The sequence below is a fragment of the Condylura cristata genome, unplaced genomic scaffold, assembly GCF_000260355.1.
Source record: "Condylura cristata isolate star-nosed mole 26May11 unplaced genomic scaffold, ConCri1.0 scaffold00025, whole genome shotgun sequence".
In the NCBI taxonomy this organism is placed as follows: domain Eukaryota; kingdom Metazoa; phylum Chordata; class Mammalia; order Eulipotyphla; family Talpidae; genus Condylura; species Condylura cristata.
Genome location: NW_004567126.1, coordinates 24,907,128 through 24,925,285, shown reverse-complemented (window position 1 = coordinate 24,925,285; position 18,158 = coordinate 24,907,128). Strand labels below are relative to the sequence as shown.

Sequence of the window (18,158 nt, the reverse complement as noted above, 5' to 3'; positions counted from 1 at the left end):
GCTGCTCCCCTCAGCAGTGTGCTTCGTCGATCTGCCTGTTCTGCTCCCCACTCTGTCTCTGGTGAAGCCTCTCACCGCCCCTGAGCCTCTAGCCTGTAACCCGGTTCTGTATGTACAAATAAATAAATCTTTAAAAAAAAATTCACTTAATAAAAAGTATTGGTAGCACTGTGCCTACTAAGGATAATAGTGTACTGGAATCACCTATGATATGCAGGTATATACACAGTGGATAGTGGGCTCCATCAACATGAAAGATGAAATTGCAACAACAGCTTTGTTACAAGACAGGTGGGAAAACATAACAAACTTAGTAAACAACAAATTAAAAGACTTTGCAGAAACACTGACAACAATCTTCTTTGAAACACACAGACATCACTGTATAGTGGAATTTTGCAAATCTTTGACCATTTCTTAATATTCTAAATTCTCAGTAAGTGACATTATTTTCTATGCACAAAAATCCAGTTGATATTAATATCTAACTGACCGAATTCAGGTGAAAAGAAACTTATGCTTGAAAACGTAATGGAGAAATAGGTCTATGATATCTGAGCAGTCAGTCAAGGAGAAGAATACACGCTAAGACAAACAAGCACAGTATCAATATTCTAGCAAAACTTTTACCTTCATAATTTTGTTATTCTGTCCTTGCCTTCCATTTGTTCCTTTGATTTTTCAGTGAGCGTATGTTTTACTTAAATAGGAAAGAAAGGTGTGCAGAAACTGGGTCATACTTTACCTGATACACACTCTTGGGATTGCTGACTTTGGGAATTATCTGAGGTTCTTTGTTACTATTTTCTTCATCAGAGGACATGCAGGAGTCCTCGTCTAGTGTGGCCCTGCTAACAGCATAGCTGATTTGTTGGCATAGTTTCCATTCCTCCCATCTCCCTTTAAAAGAAGCAATTGTAAATGGATGGTTTTTCTCACCATACCTAAAGAGAAAAGAGAAATCAAGTATTCGTTGGAAATCCAACTTTTCCCAAATTTTATCTCAAATCTCTTCTGAAATCAACTCACTAACTTACAAAAAGTTACTTTAGAGAAGGGAAGTGGTTTAATGGCAAAGAAAAGTGAGAGGCTTTATGACCTTCAGCACTATACTGTCTTAATCAGAAGGGCATTCTGACAGTTATCTTGGCTAGTTGCTCACCAGAAGGCAAATCTGTTTCTCTTGATTCAATTAACAATTGAATTGCTCCTTGATAGTAGCTCCTCTTCCTCCTTGATACTGCCAATAACACCTAATTACAAGCTACAATTGGCAACTGGATCCAGTGATCAAAATCAAATTTCCAATGCTATGCAAAAACCTTTGTTCCTCAGGGAAGTCTGTGTTGTTAATAAAGTGAGCATCTAAAATCTTAACCAAACAGTGCCCTCACTGCTAACCCAAGGCTTTGGTGCATAATCTTTCACAAAGATGTAGAAAGCTGACTGAAAACTTCATGTTTCTAAGGGGTCCCAGTGCACACTAACTCATAATGAGATTACTCACCGACAGCACACCTCAAAGGGATCTACCCAAATAGTCATCTCCTTAGGAAGTCCCAGGTGGGAAAAATCCACGTTACTTTCAACACAAGCCCTTTCCAGTATGGGATCTTTACTCTGGTTATTGTTTATCCTGATACACCTTAAAAAGAAAAAAATAGAGGGGACTGGTGCTTTTGCAGGAAAATCCTGATGTAGGCTCACCTCTCCAGTACACAGAGTTCCCATCTTCCCCACCCCCATTCCTCCCCACCCTCCGGTATTACTGCAGTATCATTCCCAGTGAACATGTAAGGAGTGGTTTTAATCCACTTCACAGAAAGGACATTGCTCTATGGTTTCCAGCTAACCATATCTTTTTCTTTCAAGCCCCATAGACTCCCACCAATATCATTACAGAGAGCTATCACCTGCCAGTTAATGCACTTTGTCAGGCAGACCAGTTCTCACCTGAAGGCTTGACCTTTAGAAGGACAATCTGAGTGCCAGTGACTTCGATATGTTTCAAACAAGATTGTGGTCAGCTTTTCTGCGAAGTCTTCTATTTGTTTTTTACTCAATTTATCATGTTTTTTCACCAATCTTGTGACAAAGAAAACTGTTGTTGCAATTTCGTCTCTCATGATTCTATACAAACAAACACAACTATTAGGTATGCAACTGTTAAAGGGAGTATGAATGAAACTGAAACAAGTGTCTAACATTATCAACTTGCCACTTGCCATTTGAAAATTTTTATATACTTAAAATTATAACAGAAGTTATTTGCTAGTCCTTGGCAAACAAAATTACATCATTCTTATCAGTCAACAGCCAAGAACACTAATTCTTCCAAGTTTTTAAATAATTTTCAAAGAAAAACACAACTTTTTAGAACTATAATATGCTTAAGAAACAAAGGAAATGTCACTGAGAAACTTGATATATACAAAAAATCCCTGAAATACTGAATATTAAATTACGCCAAGCTACATTTTTTAAAACTGAGAGCAGGAATAATTTTGGATATGGCAGTTCTAAAATGTGGCTCTCAAGTTGCACACTTGAAGCAAAGGTTAAGAGTAACCAAACATGTATTATACTTGCCAGCCAAAATTCTTAGCTTCAATAAAAAAGAGAAGACTTAGAAACACGTTCACCCACACCTGCTTTACTACATGAGGCTGGCGTTTATATAACAGTCTGGGCCCCAAAGCCTGACAGGTGTTTAATCTTACACAGATGCTGTCCTTTAACACAATCATACAGCTTTTTCCAGGTTCCCATCAAATCTCTTGCTGGTATGCAGAGTGGGCTCTTATTTAAAGTGTTTAAAGAGTCTCAAAATGGATTTGTATCTTCTATTTTGCTATTAAAATTTTGACTTTTATGACACAGATTGAGGAATCGAGTTTTCTTCCATATCCTAATATCCTACATTCCAATAATTTTGCCTCGAATTTTAACTGTCAATAAAGAATTTTGTCTCAGGTCTTTCATACAATTTTCTTTGACCACATAGACATTTTACTAAAATGTTTATTGTAAAAGTGGATGTGGTCTCAGCATTGATCTTGTATCACTCTAAATGTGGGTACTGACCACCAGATTTGGACCCAGACTTCATGTTAAATATGCAAATTCCTGGGCCTTATCCCACATCTACTAAATCAGTATTTTTTTTTTTTGAGATTTACTTACTTATGCATACAAGAACTGAGATACGGGATAAAGGTGTGGAGGGTAAGAAGATTCACCTGAGATAGAATGGGAAGCAGAACAGTCAAATCTGTTGAGGGGAGAAGCGGGAAAGACAGGAGAGGTCTGTTGTGCCCTGTGGGTCACCTCCCTGGCCAGGGATCAAACTCGTGCTGCAGTAGCTACAGATATCCACTGCGCCACCAAGGATGGCCTAAATCAGTATGTCTTTTTTTTTTTTTTTTTTAAGATTTATTTATTTATGCTTAAAGAACTGGGATACAGGCGAGAGGTGTGGTGGGTAAGAGAATTCACCAGAGACAGAGTGGGGAGCAGAACAGGCAGATCGACTGAAATACACTGCTGGGGGGAGTGGCGGGCAGGTCAGGAGAGTTCTACTTTGCCATGTGGATGTGGGTCATCTATGGGGGCGCGGGGGGCGGGGAGTGTTGAAGTTGTGCTGCAGTGGCTTCAGAGAGCTTCATAATGCGGTGGGCGGTGCTTCAACCCCTTGTGCCACCAGGGAGGGCCCTAAATCAGTATTTCTAAGGTGAGAACTGGGCATCAGTATTTAACAAACCCCCTGCAGGGTATCATTCAAGTTCATCAGTGAAAAAGACTTTTCCTTTGAAATTCACTCTTACATTTAATTATTGTGTTACCAATCCCAGTTCTTCCTCCTGGGAAGGAACTCCCTTAATGATACTCTGTACCTGTAGCCTAGTTTTCCCTCTGGGACTATTCATCATTTTATTATACAGTTTTTCTACTGACTTGTAAAGTGAGTGGTGTATAAGACAACTACACATTGCAGCTATATCTATTTCACTGTGTTAAGCTTAAAACATCACTCAAAAGGACTGAAATTATTTTTGACCTAACTTTGTTATCTGACAAAATTTGTTATCTCTCTTGTTACCTGTTATCGGAAAAGTTGGCAACACGTGCCTCCTCCTCCAAGTAAACCACAGAATAGGATAAAGATCAAGCAGAGTATTTTGACAAATTCCTAGGAGACCATTTCTTTTAATGCAGTCAATTTCACTTCAATTAATTATTTCTGTTCTCCTCCGATGGAAAGCTAGTTAATAATAGTTCACCAATTGCCTTCCTGCAATCTGCACATACTATACCAATATTATAAAATCCACTTAGTCAGAAAAAGATAACTAATTTCACCTATATACCTTGTTCTTCTGTGAGCCATTTTGTTCTAAGTAATATCAACTCCTATAAGATTTAGAAACCATGTGGTTGGTGAGATGTTTGAGAATTCTGCCCCACTTATTACACATATACCTTCTCTCTTTGAAAGTGCAGGATAGTATATAACCATCTCTAATCTTAAAGCATCATTTTATGAAATATTCATATTACAATATCACTTATAAAATGTTCTATTTTTCCACAAATCCAAATACTATAATGCATGTGTATGATATATACATACATATATAATATATGCATATAATACATATATGTATATGTATATTTAGAATAGTATATAAATCTGCCACTTATAACTAAAATTTTATATCCTAACATCTGAGAGTAGAAATTAGAGGTACTTTGTTTTCTTAAAATCAACACAAGTTAACAATCTATACTAATATTGTACAGTCTACTATTATTTATGCAAAGTTAGCATTCTTAGATGAGATTTCAAACTCAAAAATAATATTTGCAGACTATACCCCATAACTCAGATCTGTTTTTGAAATATCATTTGCTTCTATAAAATGAAGTCAAGAGACCCAAGTTATAATCATGTTTCCACTCTTCCCCATGGTCATGGGCAAATTAATTACTCATTATATCCCTGTTTTGTTGAATTCTCCTTTTATCAATTTAGCTGCTCTGAATTCTTTAGAAAATAGTCTGAATAAGATGTCTCAGTCTATTATATTAATAAATATATAATACAAAAGACATTAATCACTTAGAAATTCAAAATTATCAGAAAATCAAATTAATTTTTAGGATCCACTATGATTGTATTTTACTAAGAAGATGAAAATTCTATCTAATGACAGCCATACAAAGCAATAAATGACTCTAGAACACACTGGGATCTATTTATTCTAAAAAAAGCTCTAAGGACCTCTTTTTCATTCTGTAGCCTAGTTATTTACAGTAACATTTTATGTACAGGGGAAATTGAAAGGGTAATACAAATGTTTGCTTTAATGTTATGAACTAAAATTTTCAATATAAGGAAAGGTAATAAAAGTGTAAAATCAAAAGAAATTAGTAAAAATCCTGTAATGTTAAATTTTAAAAGACAATATTACTAAGAAGTTGTGGGTTTTTTTATACAAATATTTATTTTAGTTCTAGCCACTGTAAAGACCTTGAATCAGTAAATAATCTTACACTCATTTTATAGTTTCTAAACATTTCCATTTAAAAACCCATTGGAAAAATAACTGATTCCAGTTCCAGTTGAGATACTACATTAGATGAGCCTTGAATGGAATATACCAGAAGTCACAATAGCTGTTCAAAACCAGTGGGTCATGTCAAAAGACACAAAGTCTGTGAGAAGAGCTCCCATTGGCCAGCGATATCATTTTGAACTCTGTGATAGATATCGGTATAGACTATATTCCTTCCACTGGTTTCCCCCTTCAAGATCAACACAATATCCCCCAGCTGGTAGAACTACCACATGCTGATGGCTCAGAGCTGCATTTCTCACTAGGAATGCTCTCAGAAACTCCTTTACTTAATGTTATCCCCTCCCACCAATGGGTAGCCTGCAGTCCTGACTTGCTAATGTGAGTATACACAAAAATGTGACCCCCTTGCCTCAATTTGCAACTACTCTGAAGGACCACCCCATCCCTGGAGCTCCCTCAGAAGATAGGGCAGCCTCTGCCATCCTTTCTTCCTCCCTTAGGGATGTATCTCTCAAGAGGACTTCCCAGTAAACTTTTGGCATGCAACTTCCTATCTCAGAGTATCTCCAAGGAACCCAATCTTCTAAAATTTTCTACCAGAAATGTTTTACGGAAGCAGGCTCTAAAAATGAGGTTTTGGTGATGGATTATTCCGCTGCTAGCTGGAATAAAAACCTCATTGCTAGTAGACACAAATGTGGATATGGGTAACTCCTGGCATGCTAGCATGGTGTGATTAATACTTCCACCAGAGAAGAACTGAGACGGAAGACCAATGCTAGGGGACATACTAGTTACTGTAATACCTTTGATGCTTAAGAGGTACGAGAAATGGCAATAGCAGGACTATGAAAATGAACCAGGATAATGACACAATTTAATTAAGAGCAGTTCAATTCAATTCTCTGAGTCTAGTATATAGCCAGCACATATAAAATTAAAAGTGAGACTAGGACCTTCCACTTCCAAATTACCTTATTTATTTCAGCTTTATATTTCTCATTCCTTTATACAATGACAGGAGTTTCTAAAGTGCTGTACTTAGGAATTACCGTGATACAGAGATATAAAAATTCTGATGCCTGGCTCCTACCCCCAAAATTTCTGATTTTGTTGGCATGGAATACAATCTGATTTTATTGGCATGGAATACAACAGGATTGTTTCCCAAGAGATCTTAATGTGCAGTGAAAGTGAAAAATTATTTACATTAGCTCCTAGGTACCAAGGAGATTTCATTTTCATACTTGTGATCGTCTTAAGTTTAACAAAAATTAAATTCACATCACTTATTATCATTTTTTCTGGCTTTTCCTAGGGTAGCAAAAAATTTTAATTTGCAAAAATAAAAAATTACATTTTTAAAACTCAAATTTTTAATAATTAAATCAATATAACAAGGATGTTAATCCACTAATTTTTTTTAAAAAGATTTATTTATCTGTGCATACAGAGCTGGGGTACATGCCAGAGGCTCAGGGGTGGCGAGAGGCTTCACCAGAGACAGAGTGGGGAGCAGAACAGGCAGATCTATGAAGTACACTGCTGAGGGGAGCAGCGGGTAGGTCAGGAGAGGTCTGCCACGCCATGTGGTCACCTCCGGGGCAGGCGGGAATGAACTCTTGGCAAGTGGCTTTAGCTTCTCAGTGCTGCGCTTTAACCAGCTGCCCCACCAGGGAGGGGCATAAATCCACTAATTTTTAAACATAGTCTAACACAGTCTTTAGCACAAAACTATACTGAATAAAAGTACACATTACTGTTAACCAAATAAGACACCTTGAGATTCTCTAGGGTTTTGTATATGTTTTATCACAAACTGAGTGACAGATAAAGAAACACACAGTAGAAGCTTAAGTGACAAGGACTCAAAAAAAAAGACCAGCTAAGGACAGGGGCCCAAAATAGTAAGCCAGCAAGGGAAAAATGGAGTTGTCAAAGCTGTCTGGAAATCAGAGCCTACTGCAGTAAGCTCACTGGGGTTTGGGATAGTCTGTGTTCAAGGCCTTATAATGAAATTTTTGTGTTTTTCTAGATTCTTGATGGACTCTGTCACAATTTAGAGAAGTTTCTGTCAAAGGACAGGGGTTTTTTTGTTCACATTACCCTAAAAGAGACCTACGTCTCCTAATTTTCCTTCATTAACTTTGTCACTAACTTCTGTCACCAATATAGCAAGGGCCATAAGAAAAAGATTACTTCTATGTAGACCAATCTCTCTCTGGTTTAAATTTTCCTTTCACAAACACCCTGATGCTGCCAAGTACAGTTCTAAATATACCCAATTTCTTTTCTTTTCATTCTGCCACACAACTCTGCTTGGCTACAAAATTAGGACTCAAAGAGCAATGGCACAAGGGTGAGAAATGGGATGTCAGCTCCAGTGTCAGAATCTCTAAAGGTTGATGGTCACAAGTCTTGTTTAAACCACCGCATCTGCCACACTTTTTTTCTTTACTCATTATCTTACCAATTACTTTTTTTCAGAATTCAATCCTCCACGCTACATTCTGAGCACCAAAGTCGTTGACCAATGCATCACAAACTTCCCCACCATCTTTTTCATATCTAAGTCATCCTGTTGGAACTAAATGAGATGCCAATCAGCTCTCTGACCAGACAAAGAGGACATAGTCTCCAGCTCTCCATTATATCTTAGGAAGGTCGGAGTAACTGTTCAAAGACCCAAGTTAAACTTTTCCATTAAATGCCAGTTTATGGTTTTAGTGGCAGCTCCTACCTCTGGTAGACAAACTTGTTTCTCTTGAGGCAGTGTTCTGAGACTTGCCCCAATGGTTCTACAGCATACATTGTTATGTGTATTTCAAAAGCAGGCCTCCAGTGGGCAGCCACAAGCTCCCCAAATTCCCTGGTGGCTTCTACAAGCATTTCTGACAGCTTCATTCTCCTGGATGTCTTCCTTCACCAACTCCTCTTCAGGCAAGTCTGAAATTCTCTTGTTCTGAAGTTCTGGCCAATCTGTAGCCTACAGGTCTTGCTTACTTTCCCTTGAGCTTTTTGGAGTGGCTCACAGGGGCATCCACACTTCTGCTCCTGGTCTGGCAGGTGCCAGAGATTTGTCATGAAATGCCCCAGTGAAGGCTGAGCCAGATTACCTCCATCACTCTCCGTGAAGTACTGGTGGCCATCGAGTGGACCAATGGGTATTTTCCTTCACATGGGTGAAGATGACCATGTCACCCACCTCCCTGTAGATCATCTATCCAGAGAACACCTGCAGACACCTGGAGCCTGGAACCAGGGCTTGAGTTTGGGCTTGGACTTTGGGGCCTATGAAAGCCACCAGAGCAGGTCTAGCCCTCAGGCTTCCAGCTCCAGGATCTCACTACACTGGCCCAGATATATTGGGGTGGGAATTAAGTAGCCTGAGGCCTCTGCTGTTACCTCCCGGGGTTGGATCAGCAGGAAGGTCAAAGGGCCCCCTGCACCTTGCACCCCAGGCTCTTCCACCCCCTCCCCTCCCTGTTCCTCCTGTACAGCCACCCAAACTCCAGCACTCTCTATCCCCTGGACCCTGGGCCCACTCCCTCCCTACTCTCCCTAACCCCTATTCCCTCCCTTCCCCTGCTCCCTCAGTCTAAGCTTGAGGCCCTCCCTCCAACAGGTGGCCCCTTTGAGATCTTTGGGCTGCCATCATAGCTGATGCCTGGGCACTAGAACCGCCCCTCAGCAGCTTTCAGTGCCCTACCTAGCTACAGATCCTGACACCTTGCACACTGGTTATTTTTTTAATTAGTGTTAGAAGTGACAAAATTGAAAATCAGGACAACTACTCACTGATTACTCAAATAAAATGTGCTTCAGAACCAAAGGCAATATATATATATATTAGCAGATACTTCACTTTCTCCCTTTTTCAAATGGGGAGTGTTTATATTTGCATTTACAGTATTAGGCTGCTGGGTATCTAACGATCCTTTGATTATTTCACCTTCCTGGATACATACCATTCTATTACAGCTTGAGTTGGTGAAGCACATTAGTTGATGAGGCTTTGACCCACCTCCTGGCATTACTTTCGGCAACAGGCCCAGGCAGGCCTTCAAAGTTATGAATAGAACACTAGAATAACAATGTACTTAGATTTCAGAAAAGAACAATCAAATAGAAACTAAACATCATGCAAGACTTCCTTCAGTTGCTTGCTTATGACAATTTTAAATACCTTATTTAAATCACCACCTACACATTAATACCAACTATACCTTCTGTCATAATTAACATTCATTCAATGACTGTTTACCTACTGTTTATGACACACTGCTAAGTGTCATGGGGTTAAAAAAAATTCAACTTTTAAGAGGTTTAAAATCTAGAGAGGGAAATCATAGATATACACAGCTACTGTTTGGATACAGAGTTTAAGAAACGGGATTCTCAAAAATGACTTCAAGTTTCAAGCATTAGAAACCAAGAGAATACTGTTATTACAATAACTGCCTTCACCAGAACAACCAGTATAAAAATAAGTATGGCTAGTTCAGCCTGAGAGATATTGAGTTTTCACAGGCAAACATCAGTTTCATAGAAAAGAGATTAGAATTTAGCAAAAGGTGTAGTGTGGGCCAGTTTATGCCAACCTCATGTATAAGCAAAACAGTGGCTGCTGGAATTTGAAGACAGAAAAGAATTCTCCCCCTGTTTTTATGTAATGTCAGCATTTCCATTATAAGGCATTATCTCCCCAGGGTTCCCTTTTGAAAATGTCAGTTAGGTCATCCACAGTAGAACAGATGGATCCTGTTCAGATCCTTTCTAGAAAAGGTGAGAAGGCCTAGGGAAGCATCACAGAAAATGGAAGATGAGATCCTGTCCAATGGGAGTGACGAAAAACAGCTCGCAGGAGTATAATGTTTTACCTTTGTAAGCCTGTAACAGGGAATCAGATGGTCTAAAACATAAAAATGTCTTTATAAAAGAAAGTTTTCAGAACTGCATTTCTTCATTCTGGCATGAGGAGATACAAGGCAATTACTAAGGCATCTTTAAGTCCTCAATGTTCATCAAAAAAGGCAAAACTTGAAAATCTGCTTCTATATTTGTCTTCTTGGTTTTTAGCTAAATTTCAGCAAAAAATAAGAAAATAATTATGTATACAACAGTTAACATAGGTAAAATAATTTTGAAATGTCATCCAAGTTTAATTTCATTATCTTCCCTTCCTTAATTTGCAAGTTTTATTCCTGGGCTTACCCATCCATTTGTAAATGCAGGATATTCATAAATTAGGGGGCAAATATAGAGGTTTTAGCAAAACTTCCACTTATGACAGAAAGAATATTTTTTTTTTAAAGATTTATTTATTTGTACATACAGAACCGGGTTACAGGCTAGAGGCTCAGGGGCGGTGAGAGGCTTCACCAGAGACAGAGTGGGGAGCAGAACAGGCAGATCGACGAAGCACACTGCTGAGGGGAGCAGCGGGTGGGTCAGGAGAGGTCGGAGAGGTCTGCCACACCATGTGGTCACCTCCGGGGCAGGCGGGAATCGAACTCATGCGGAAGTGGCTTCAGCCCCTCAGCGCAGTGCTTTAACCCGCTGCGCCACCAGGGAGGGCCCAGAAAGAATATTTTTAATACCAATAGATGAGTAGCACCATTTCATAAAGCAGTGACCTTATTCTACTACCAACACATGAATTCAGTCCCATTATATTCAAGCCAATGTAAATATAAAGGAAATTATATTAATTGTCAAAGTGAAATTGCATATGTCTAAATGTTACCTAATAAAATTTTATAGACATGCAATGTTGATTTGAACCAAAAGGAAACTAAATTTAGCGCTGTCTAATCTACTGAAACCTCTTTACGAATAAACAAAAATTAACCTTAAACTTAATAATGCCTCTTTTCCATAGATAACATGCAAGCATTTGGATCACCACAAGCATTTACCTGCTCTATTTTAATTTTCTTGTGCATTATTGAACACTCATAATGTAAGTAGAAGTGTGCTAGAGTGTGCATATATATATATATATATATATATGAGTTACAAACACACACACACATATATATATAAAACAAGATAGTCTACTATAAATAAAGCGAGGTATAAGAAAATGTATAGATCTCTGTACTAATATAATATGTGTTATATATATCAGTACTTTATTATAATAAAATGCTCCTTTTAAAATGCAATTAAAGTACTGGAGAATACTATAGGAAGATACTAAGTACAAGTGAGTAATTAAATGCAAAAGGAGTTAGAGAAGAGAAGGATTAAGCAGTGCTAAAGACAACAGGAAGTTAGACTGGAGCTTGCAATTTAAACAAGCTTTAGATGAGGGAAGGGGAAAAGGCAGTATGAAGTCTACTAATTGTAAGTACAAGGAAATCCTTAAGCTATGTATGTAGAAGAAATAAAGACAACAAACAAGAGTGATAAAAGCTTAGTGCCAAATGGGCAAATAAGCAAAAATAAGTAGACATAGAATGATGCTTTAGAGGGTGGGACAAAGTATTTTCATTCTTGTAAAATGAATTTATTAGCAAGATAATCCATAGTTTCCTCTTTATGGCTTTGTAGAATAACAGACCACATCCCAAACATTTAAGAATAGACCTTCTTCAGAAAGGCATTCAAACTACTTATTGGCGGTACTAAAATCCTAAAATTACCTCTATAAATCTTAAAAATCTCTACCTGAGACTTTTGGAGAAGTGACAGTTCTAATCAGCAGTGGGAAGTGGTCAGGAAAGTTCATCTGTATAGGAAAAGCCTAAAAGGTCATTGACCTGTCACTGATACATGGAATAAAGTCCCAACACAGCCATTGTAGCCCTCGGTTGCCGTACAGTCAGGTCCACTGGCTAAATCTTATGCTGTGGGGGTGCCAAGGCAGCAGTTTCCCTGGAATTTGTTTGTTTGTGGTCCTGTTAAAAACATCTTGGCTTCTGTGAGAGTCCTCCCTTCTGCTTCTCCTGTGGGCTAGACCATCTCAAGATTTACTACCCCCTGTCAGCCCCTAAACCAATGGAGACTCTCACAGTGGGAGTCCTAAGCGTCTTTCCTCATTCTAGTTTCTGTTCAAGATTTGTTCAACAACTATTCACATCTGCTAGTCACCTATTCTAATGTTAGAGGGTCAATGAAAAAAAGGCAACACACTTCTCTAAAAGATCTCATTTATTTTCTTGATTTTGACTCTTGCAACTCCAGACCCTACTGAACCTCTCCTTTCAGTTCTGGCTTCTCATGTTTCCAGCTACAAATACCTAACTCCACCACAGTGTCCTTCCATCACTTAAAACTAACAATGCCTTAACCTAAATATGTCATAGTCAGTCTCTGGCTAGATGTGCCTCCCAACATCTCTATTTATTACTGACACCTGGAGATTAATTATGTTCTTTCTCTCTTTGCTTTAGCCAGACATCATATCCTGTGAAGTTTCCTTCATGAAATCTCTCTCATTCATACCATATTTTCTTTATTGCTTCATGCCTACCCTATGAAAATAATCTCCTAAATGCACTTTCAGTATCTTCTATCTCTCCCTCTTCCACTTTAATCTCCATAACACAAAGAATTACATAAATCAAAGATCCCTCAAGAGGAGGAGATGAAGTCCTAGATTCCAGCCCAACATCTAAAGTTCTCAATGATCTATCTCTGATTCCCCAGTCTCTCTAATGGAAGTTCCTCAATAAGGACACATTCATTGCTCTCCCAATGGCTGTGTATACTACTGTCTCCATGAATGTGTTTGCATGTTTCCTTCACAAGTTGCTCCTTCCACTAAGAATGTCCACTCTCCTTCCTTTTATCTATATCCTACTTTTCCTTCTAGACACAAGTGAATCCATTTTTTCCATGGAGACTTCTCTGTGTCCCAATGTTTGGTGGTTTTACTTCTTCTTTATCCTAAATGCTGGCAATAATAAAGATTACATTAGTATGTAGAATTCTTGAAGCACCTATTAATCTAACCACCCTGGTACTTATTATAGTTATATATAAGTAGATTATTATACTGTATATAATGGTATTTGTGTAACTATCTTAATTATCTATGCATACAAATGGTCTATCTCTCCAACCATATATCCCTAGACTATGTTTTCTAAGCAGACAACATGTTTACTCTGACTGCAGAATCCACAGCTAAGAGCTCAATCAACTCTCATTATAAAGCCTAATTTTCTGAATGTCTGATTTACTAAAGGATAATTAATTTAGCATTTTCATATTGAAAGCAACAGTATTGACTAATCAATAAATATAAATGTGAAATTAGGATTCTAGTGCACTCTTACTAATCAGGGTACAATGAAAATGGAATCCAAAAGATAAAATTATTAAAATTGATGGCAGTTCATTTAAACTAGAAGAAAATTCCCTCTCATAATTAAACAGATTCATTGGTGTTTTTTTTTTTAGTTCCTCAAAGGCACTAATTGAATTTAATCTCATCTTACTTCAATATATAAATTGTCCCTAAGTATAGTATCATGAATGTTAATAAGGTAATCTGACATTTATTGATCTCTATAAAAATTAGAACATGGTATATATTTCTCAAGAGAATAATACATATTTTAAAAACAAGTTTAAAAATAAGCTGCTAAGCTGCAATCATTTAATCATTTCTGATCAGTTTGATTCTTCACTTCTTCCTCCCTAACAATATCTTTTAAAAGCTATGAAACAGAGAAAAAGTTCAGATGGTATGTCTGCCTCTGATGAAAGAAGGGAGAATAAATTGTCTCCATCTTTTGTAACCCCCAACTTCTATCGTACCACCCTTTACTGGGGTCTGGCAATTTTAGCCAAATATCAATTTGCCATAGTTAGTTGCTTTCTATATTCTTCTTGGGCTCCTTCTAATAGACAATCTCACCTGCCCTCCTTAGGTAGGCCTCCTTCTCCATCTCCCTAATCATTAAAAGTTGAGACATTAAATAAAAAACAATAAACACTTGCCCTGCAAGTTATCTTCCTGGTACAGTCTAAAATAAATGCAGTCTTCTATTTGGGCATTTAAAACACCACAAGCATTCTTACTTAGATTAAATCCTGGGTCTCCCTGGTCCCCGGGCATGCCTAGACATGAGCCCTAAAGGGAATAAGATCCCTGGAGTCTCTCTAGTAACGGCAGGTCAAGTCAACAGCAACCCTAAGAACTAGCATTTTCTTTTTAAACAGAACTAGACCACACACATTTTTGAACCATTATTTTACTTTTTTAGTTGTACAATGTACAAAAATAAGTTGTGCTAAAAAGATATCTCAGTAAGTGATGCATTATTCATAACTTTTATAAGTGAATTTTATTATTTATTATCTTGGGAGAAAATTTTTCAAATATATATAATTTCAATATATATATATTCATCTTCTGCAACTATTGCTTTGGATGGCAGCGATCCAGCTCAGGTAAGACATGTACGATGCAACTAATGCTCCTAAATTCAATCAGGATTTAGTATTAAATACTGTATTGGATGAAAATGATGAACCATTTAAAAAACGAGAATTGTTTTTATAACTGTATCCTAACCAAAATGGGTAACTATTGATGGAATGGAGGATAATTCACTCCTGATTTACTTATAAATGTATATTAACTATAAACATAAAATTTAGATCTACAGTTATCTATAGATAGTTTAGAGTTTAACTAGCTCTGACTTCAGGGTGTTGCCTGGTACAACTTAATGATTTGAGTGATTTATGAAATGTGCTCTATAACGTTGTGCCTTACCTAAGATAAGATGAGCACAAATGATATTCAGTAATGAGCGATCTGGCTTTTGTAACTTCGAGCTAATTTTTACAATTAGCATTTTTTTTGTATTATTGTATTGGTCTTCATTTTGGTTTCTTATTCTTCACTGTGGCAGTCACAGAACAGATGCATTTTTAAAAAAAAAATGCTGTCTTTCAAATTGAAAGATCACTCCCTATTCTGTTGTTTTACTACTGTGAGTCTGTTAACTTGGGCTGAATGATCCAGATTATCTGCCATATCTCTGTCCCTAGTTACATCTACCCAGATCATTTGCTGGATTTGAGGAATCAGTATAGCTGGAAGTTTTCCCTTGTGGAAAATAATTTATAATTAAATCTTTGGAGTCAATAGTGAGTGCTCTATACTGGGCATCCAACGACCACATTGGGGATACAGGTGAGGGTAAGCTCCACAGAGTATATAATCAGACAATATTCTTTATCCCCTCCTGATTTCATTCATTGAGGGAAAAAAGAGTAAGGAAAGACTTCTTAGATCTCTCCCAGAAATCCTCTGAAACTTTCCTCTGCCCAGTATACACATCTACATCATCAGATGTGAAATTCTGCAAATAACAAAATGCAACAGATCACAAGACATTGTTTCTCTAGCCTCCACACCCCCTGAATATCCACGTTTAGTCTTGCTTCAAGGACTAGTCTTGCTTCAAGGACCTACTCGTTTCCTTTCCTCTATAAACCTTCTCTCACCATCACGGTTCTATTTCTACCCCTTGGGTTTCTCCCTTCTATTTCTACCCAGCGCAGTTGTTTATTGTATACTGTCTTGAGTGCCCACTTAGAATTACTCCTAGGTCATACTTATGGAGAGTGAATGACCTCAAGTGCAGAGCATATAGCAGATCTTTTAAATATGTGCAGAAAGTAGGAATTTTGCCTAAATCTGACCTTGAGAACATAAAACTGGCCTTGGTCTCACCTTAATTTAAATAGCTGACTGGGACACTATTTGACTAGAAGATCTAGCCTCCACCTCAGCACATGGTCCTTCCCAAGTGTATAAGGGGAAGTCAGAAACAAAAGGGTGCTGATGGGACCCACCAGAGGCCACTTAGGACTATCTCCAGTTGGGAAACTCAAGCCTACCATTTTCAGACCGGGCAAGTTGTTTTTCTTGATACAGATGGGCATGAAAACTGGGTGGGTTTGTCGGGTCTCTGGGGAAGGGCGGAGGGAAAGAGCTTTGTCCCTCCAGCTACATCAGGAAGAGAAACTCAAGGATACGTGCCTTCTCTCTTGGGCCTCTTTCCTACCCCGGCCGCCGCCTGCCCCTTCTCACTGCCTCCTCCCCCACCCCCACCCGCCCCTCCCCCATCCCGCCCCATCTCGCGCCCGCCCCGCCCCCTCGCCCGCGCGGGTTCCAAGGACGGTTGGCCTGCCAGGGCCACGGTCACTCGGAGCTGCGGGGCGCACGCGGTTGAAAGCCAGCTCCTGGGTTTGGGCTGGGAACAGAAGAGAAGTTGCTGGGCCGACGGGGTTGGGAGTGAGGGAGGTGGGAGTCAAGCCGGAGAAAGCTAAGAAGAAGGAAACTTAAAGGGGTGCCTGCTGAGAAGTGCTGGGCACACGGGACAGGGTAGGATGGGCTCGGGGACTCGGTGGGCAAGGCTGAGCTCATCTGGAAGTCGCCTAGGAGGGGGAAGGGCGCGGCCCTAGGGTGCAGGTCCCCTCCGGGGCGCCACCCGCTGGCCGTACCACGCCAAGTGGAGACGAGCGGTCAGGAGCGGGTGAGGTGGGGGCCGTGCAGCCCGCGGGCTGGGCGAGGGTGGGTGCCCGATGGATCCCAGGACGTCCTCCAGGGACCCTCGCCCTTAGCGTCGAGCACAGTGCTGTCCGATGTCGCCTCGAGTGAAGTGTGGGGTAGAGGCGGGCTAGATCCCGCGACCCGCAGGCTCATGGACATCGCTTTGCGGACCGTCGGATCGCTGCAGCCCGCGGGCGCCCGGTGCTCGGTTTGTAGGCAGTGTAATTAGCTGATTGTACTCTGCTGCTTGCAATCACTAACTCCACTGCCATCAAAACAAGGCACAGCATCACCCGTCGCCCGGCCGGGAGGAAGACGCCACCCCCAGCGGTAAACGGCCGGCCCCAAGCGTTTGAGCGGAGAAAGCCGCTCCCTGAGATTCGCTGAGTCAGCATTTATCCTGCAGGGCACCTCTCTGGCCGCACGTTGTCAAAGTGAGAGTAAAACCCTGGAAACGGCAGCACGCTGCTGCTTCTAGATAGTGTTAGACTTTTGGCTCTCTCTCCGAGAGGAAAAGCAAGACTGTACAATCACTTATGGAGTGAAATCTGCGGAGCGTAGTGCTTTTCACTGTTAATATAGACATGTAAAATGCTGGGAGGAGCCCACTCAGTAGCGCTGAATGAAGTATGCTGTGATTCCTTTTGCCTATTTTTCATTATTTAGTAGGGTATTCACCAACCAACTGAGGAGCTACCATCCCTGTTTATGGGGCACCAACTTGAGACTGCAGTTTGTGATGAAAGAATAACCCTTTTCTTGTGAGTCTGGTTACTAGGCAGTGTAGTTAGCTGATTGCTAACAGCACCAATCACTAACCACACGGCCAGGTAAAAAGATTTGGGGATTCATCCAAATGAGCTTCATGTTCCCATCAAAGAGTTGTGGGGTGGCAGGGGTTTTTGAATAGCTAATATATATTCAAATATTTGAATGATGTATCAAGAATTCAGAAATTAATTTTAAATAATTTCTAAATTATTTTAGAAAATACATTTGTAATGTGAATGATTTTATAACTAACTTTTCAGTATTCCTTCCAGGTCTTAGCCCCTAAA

At 39.4% G+C, this 18,158-nt stretch overlaps 1 protein-coding gene across 1 annotated transcript in view; it reads right to left on the bottom strand.

Annotated features, from left to right (window-relative positions):
* The window catches only part of BTG4 (B-cell translocation gene 4), a 3,051-nt gene extending 925 nt beyond the window's left edge, over positions 1 to 2,126 (bottom strand). Inside the window, exons 1-3 of the mRNA XM_004688848.1 lie at positions 1,954 to 2,126; positions 1,508 to 1,645; positions 746 to 944 (exon numbers count right to left, since the gene is read on the bottom strand). Of these exons, the coding sequence (XP_004688905.1) occupies positions 746 to 944; positions 1,508 to 1,645; positions 1,954 to 2,126 (510 nt within the window). The remainder of the gene's footprint in view (positions 1 to 745; positions 945 to 1,507; positions 1,646 to 1,953) is intronic.
* Positions 2,127 to 18,158: the final 16,032 nt, after the last annotated feature.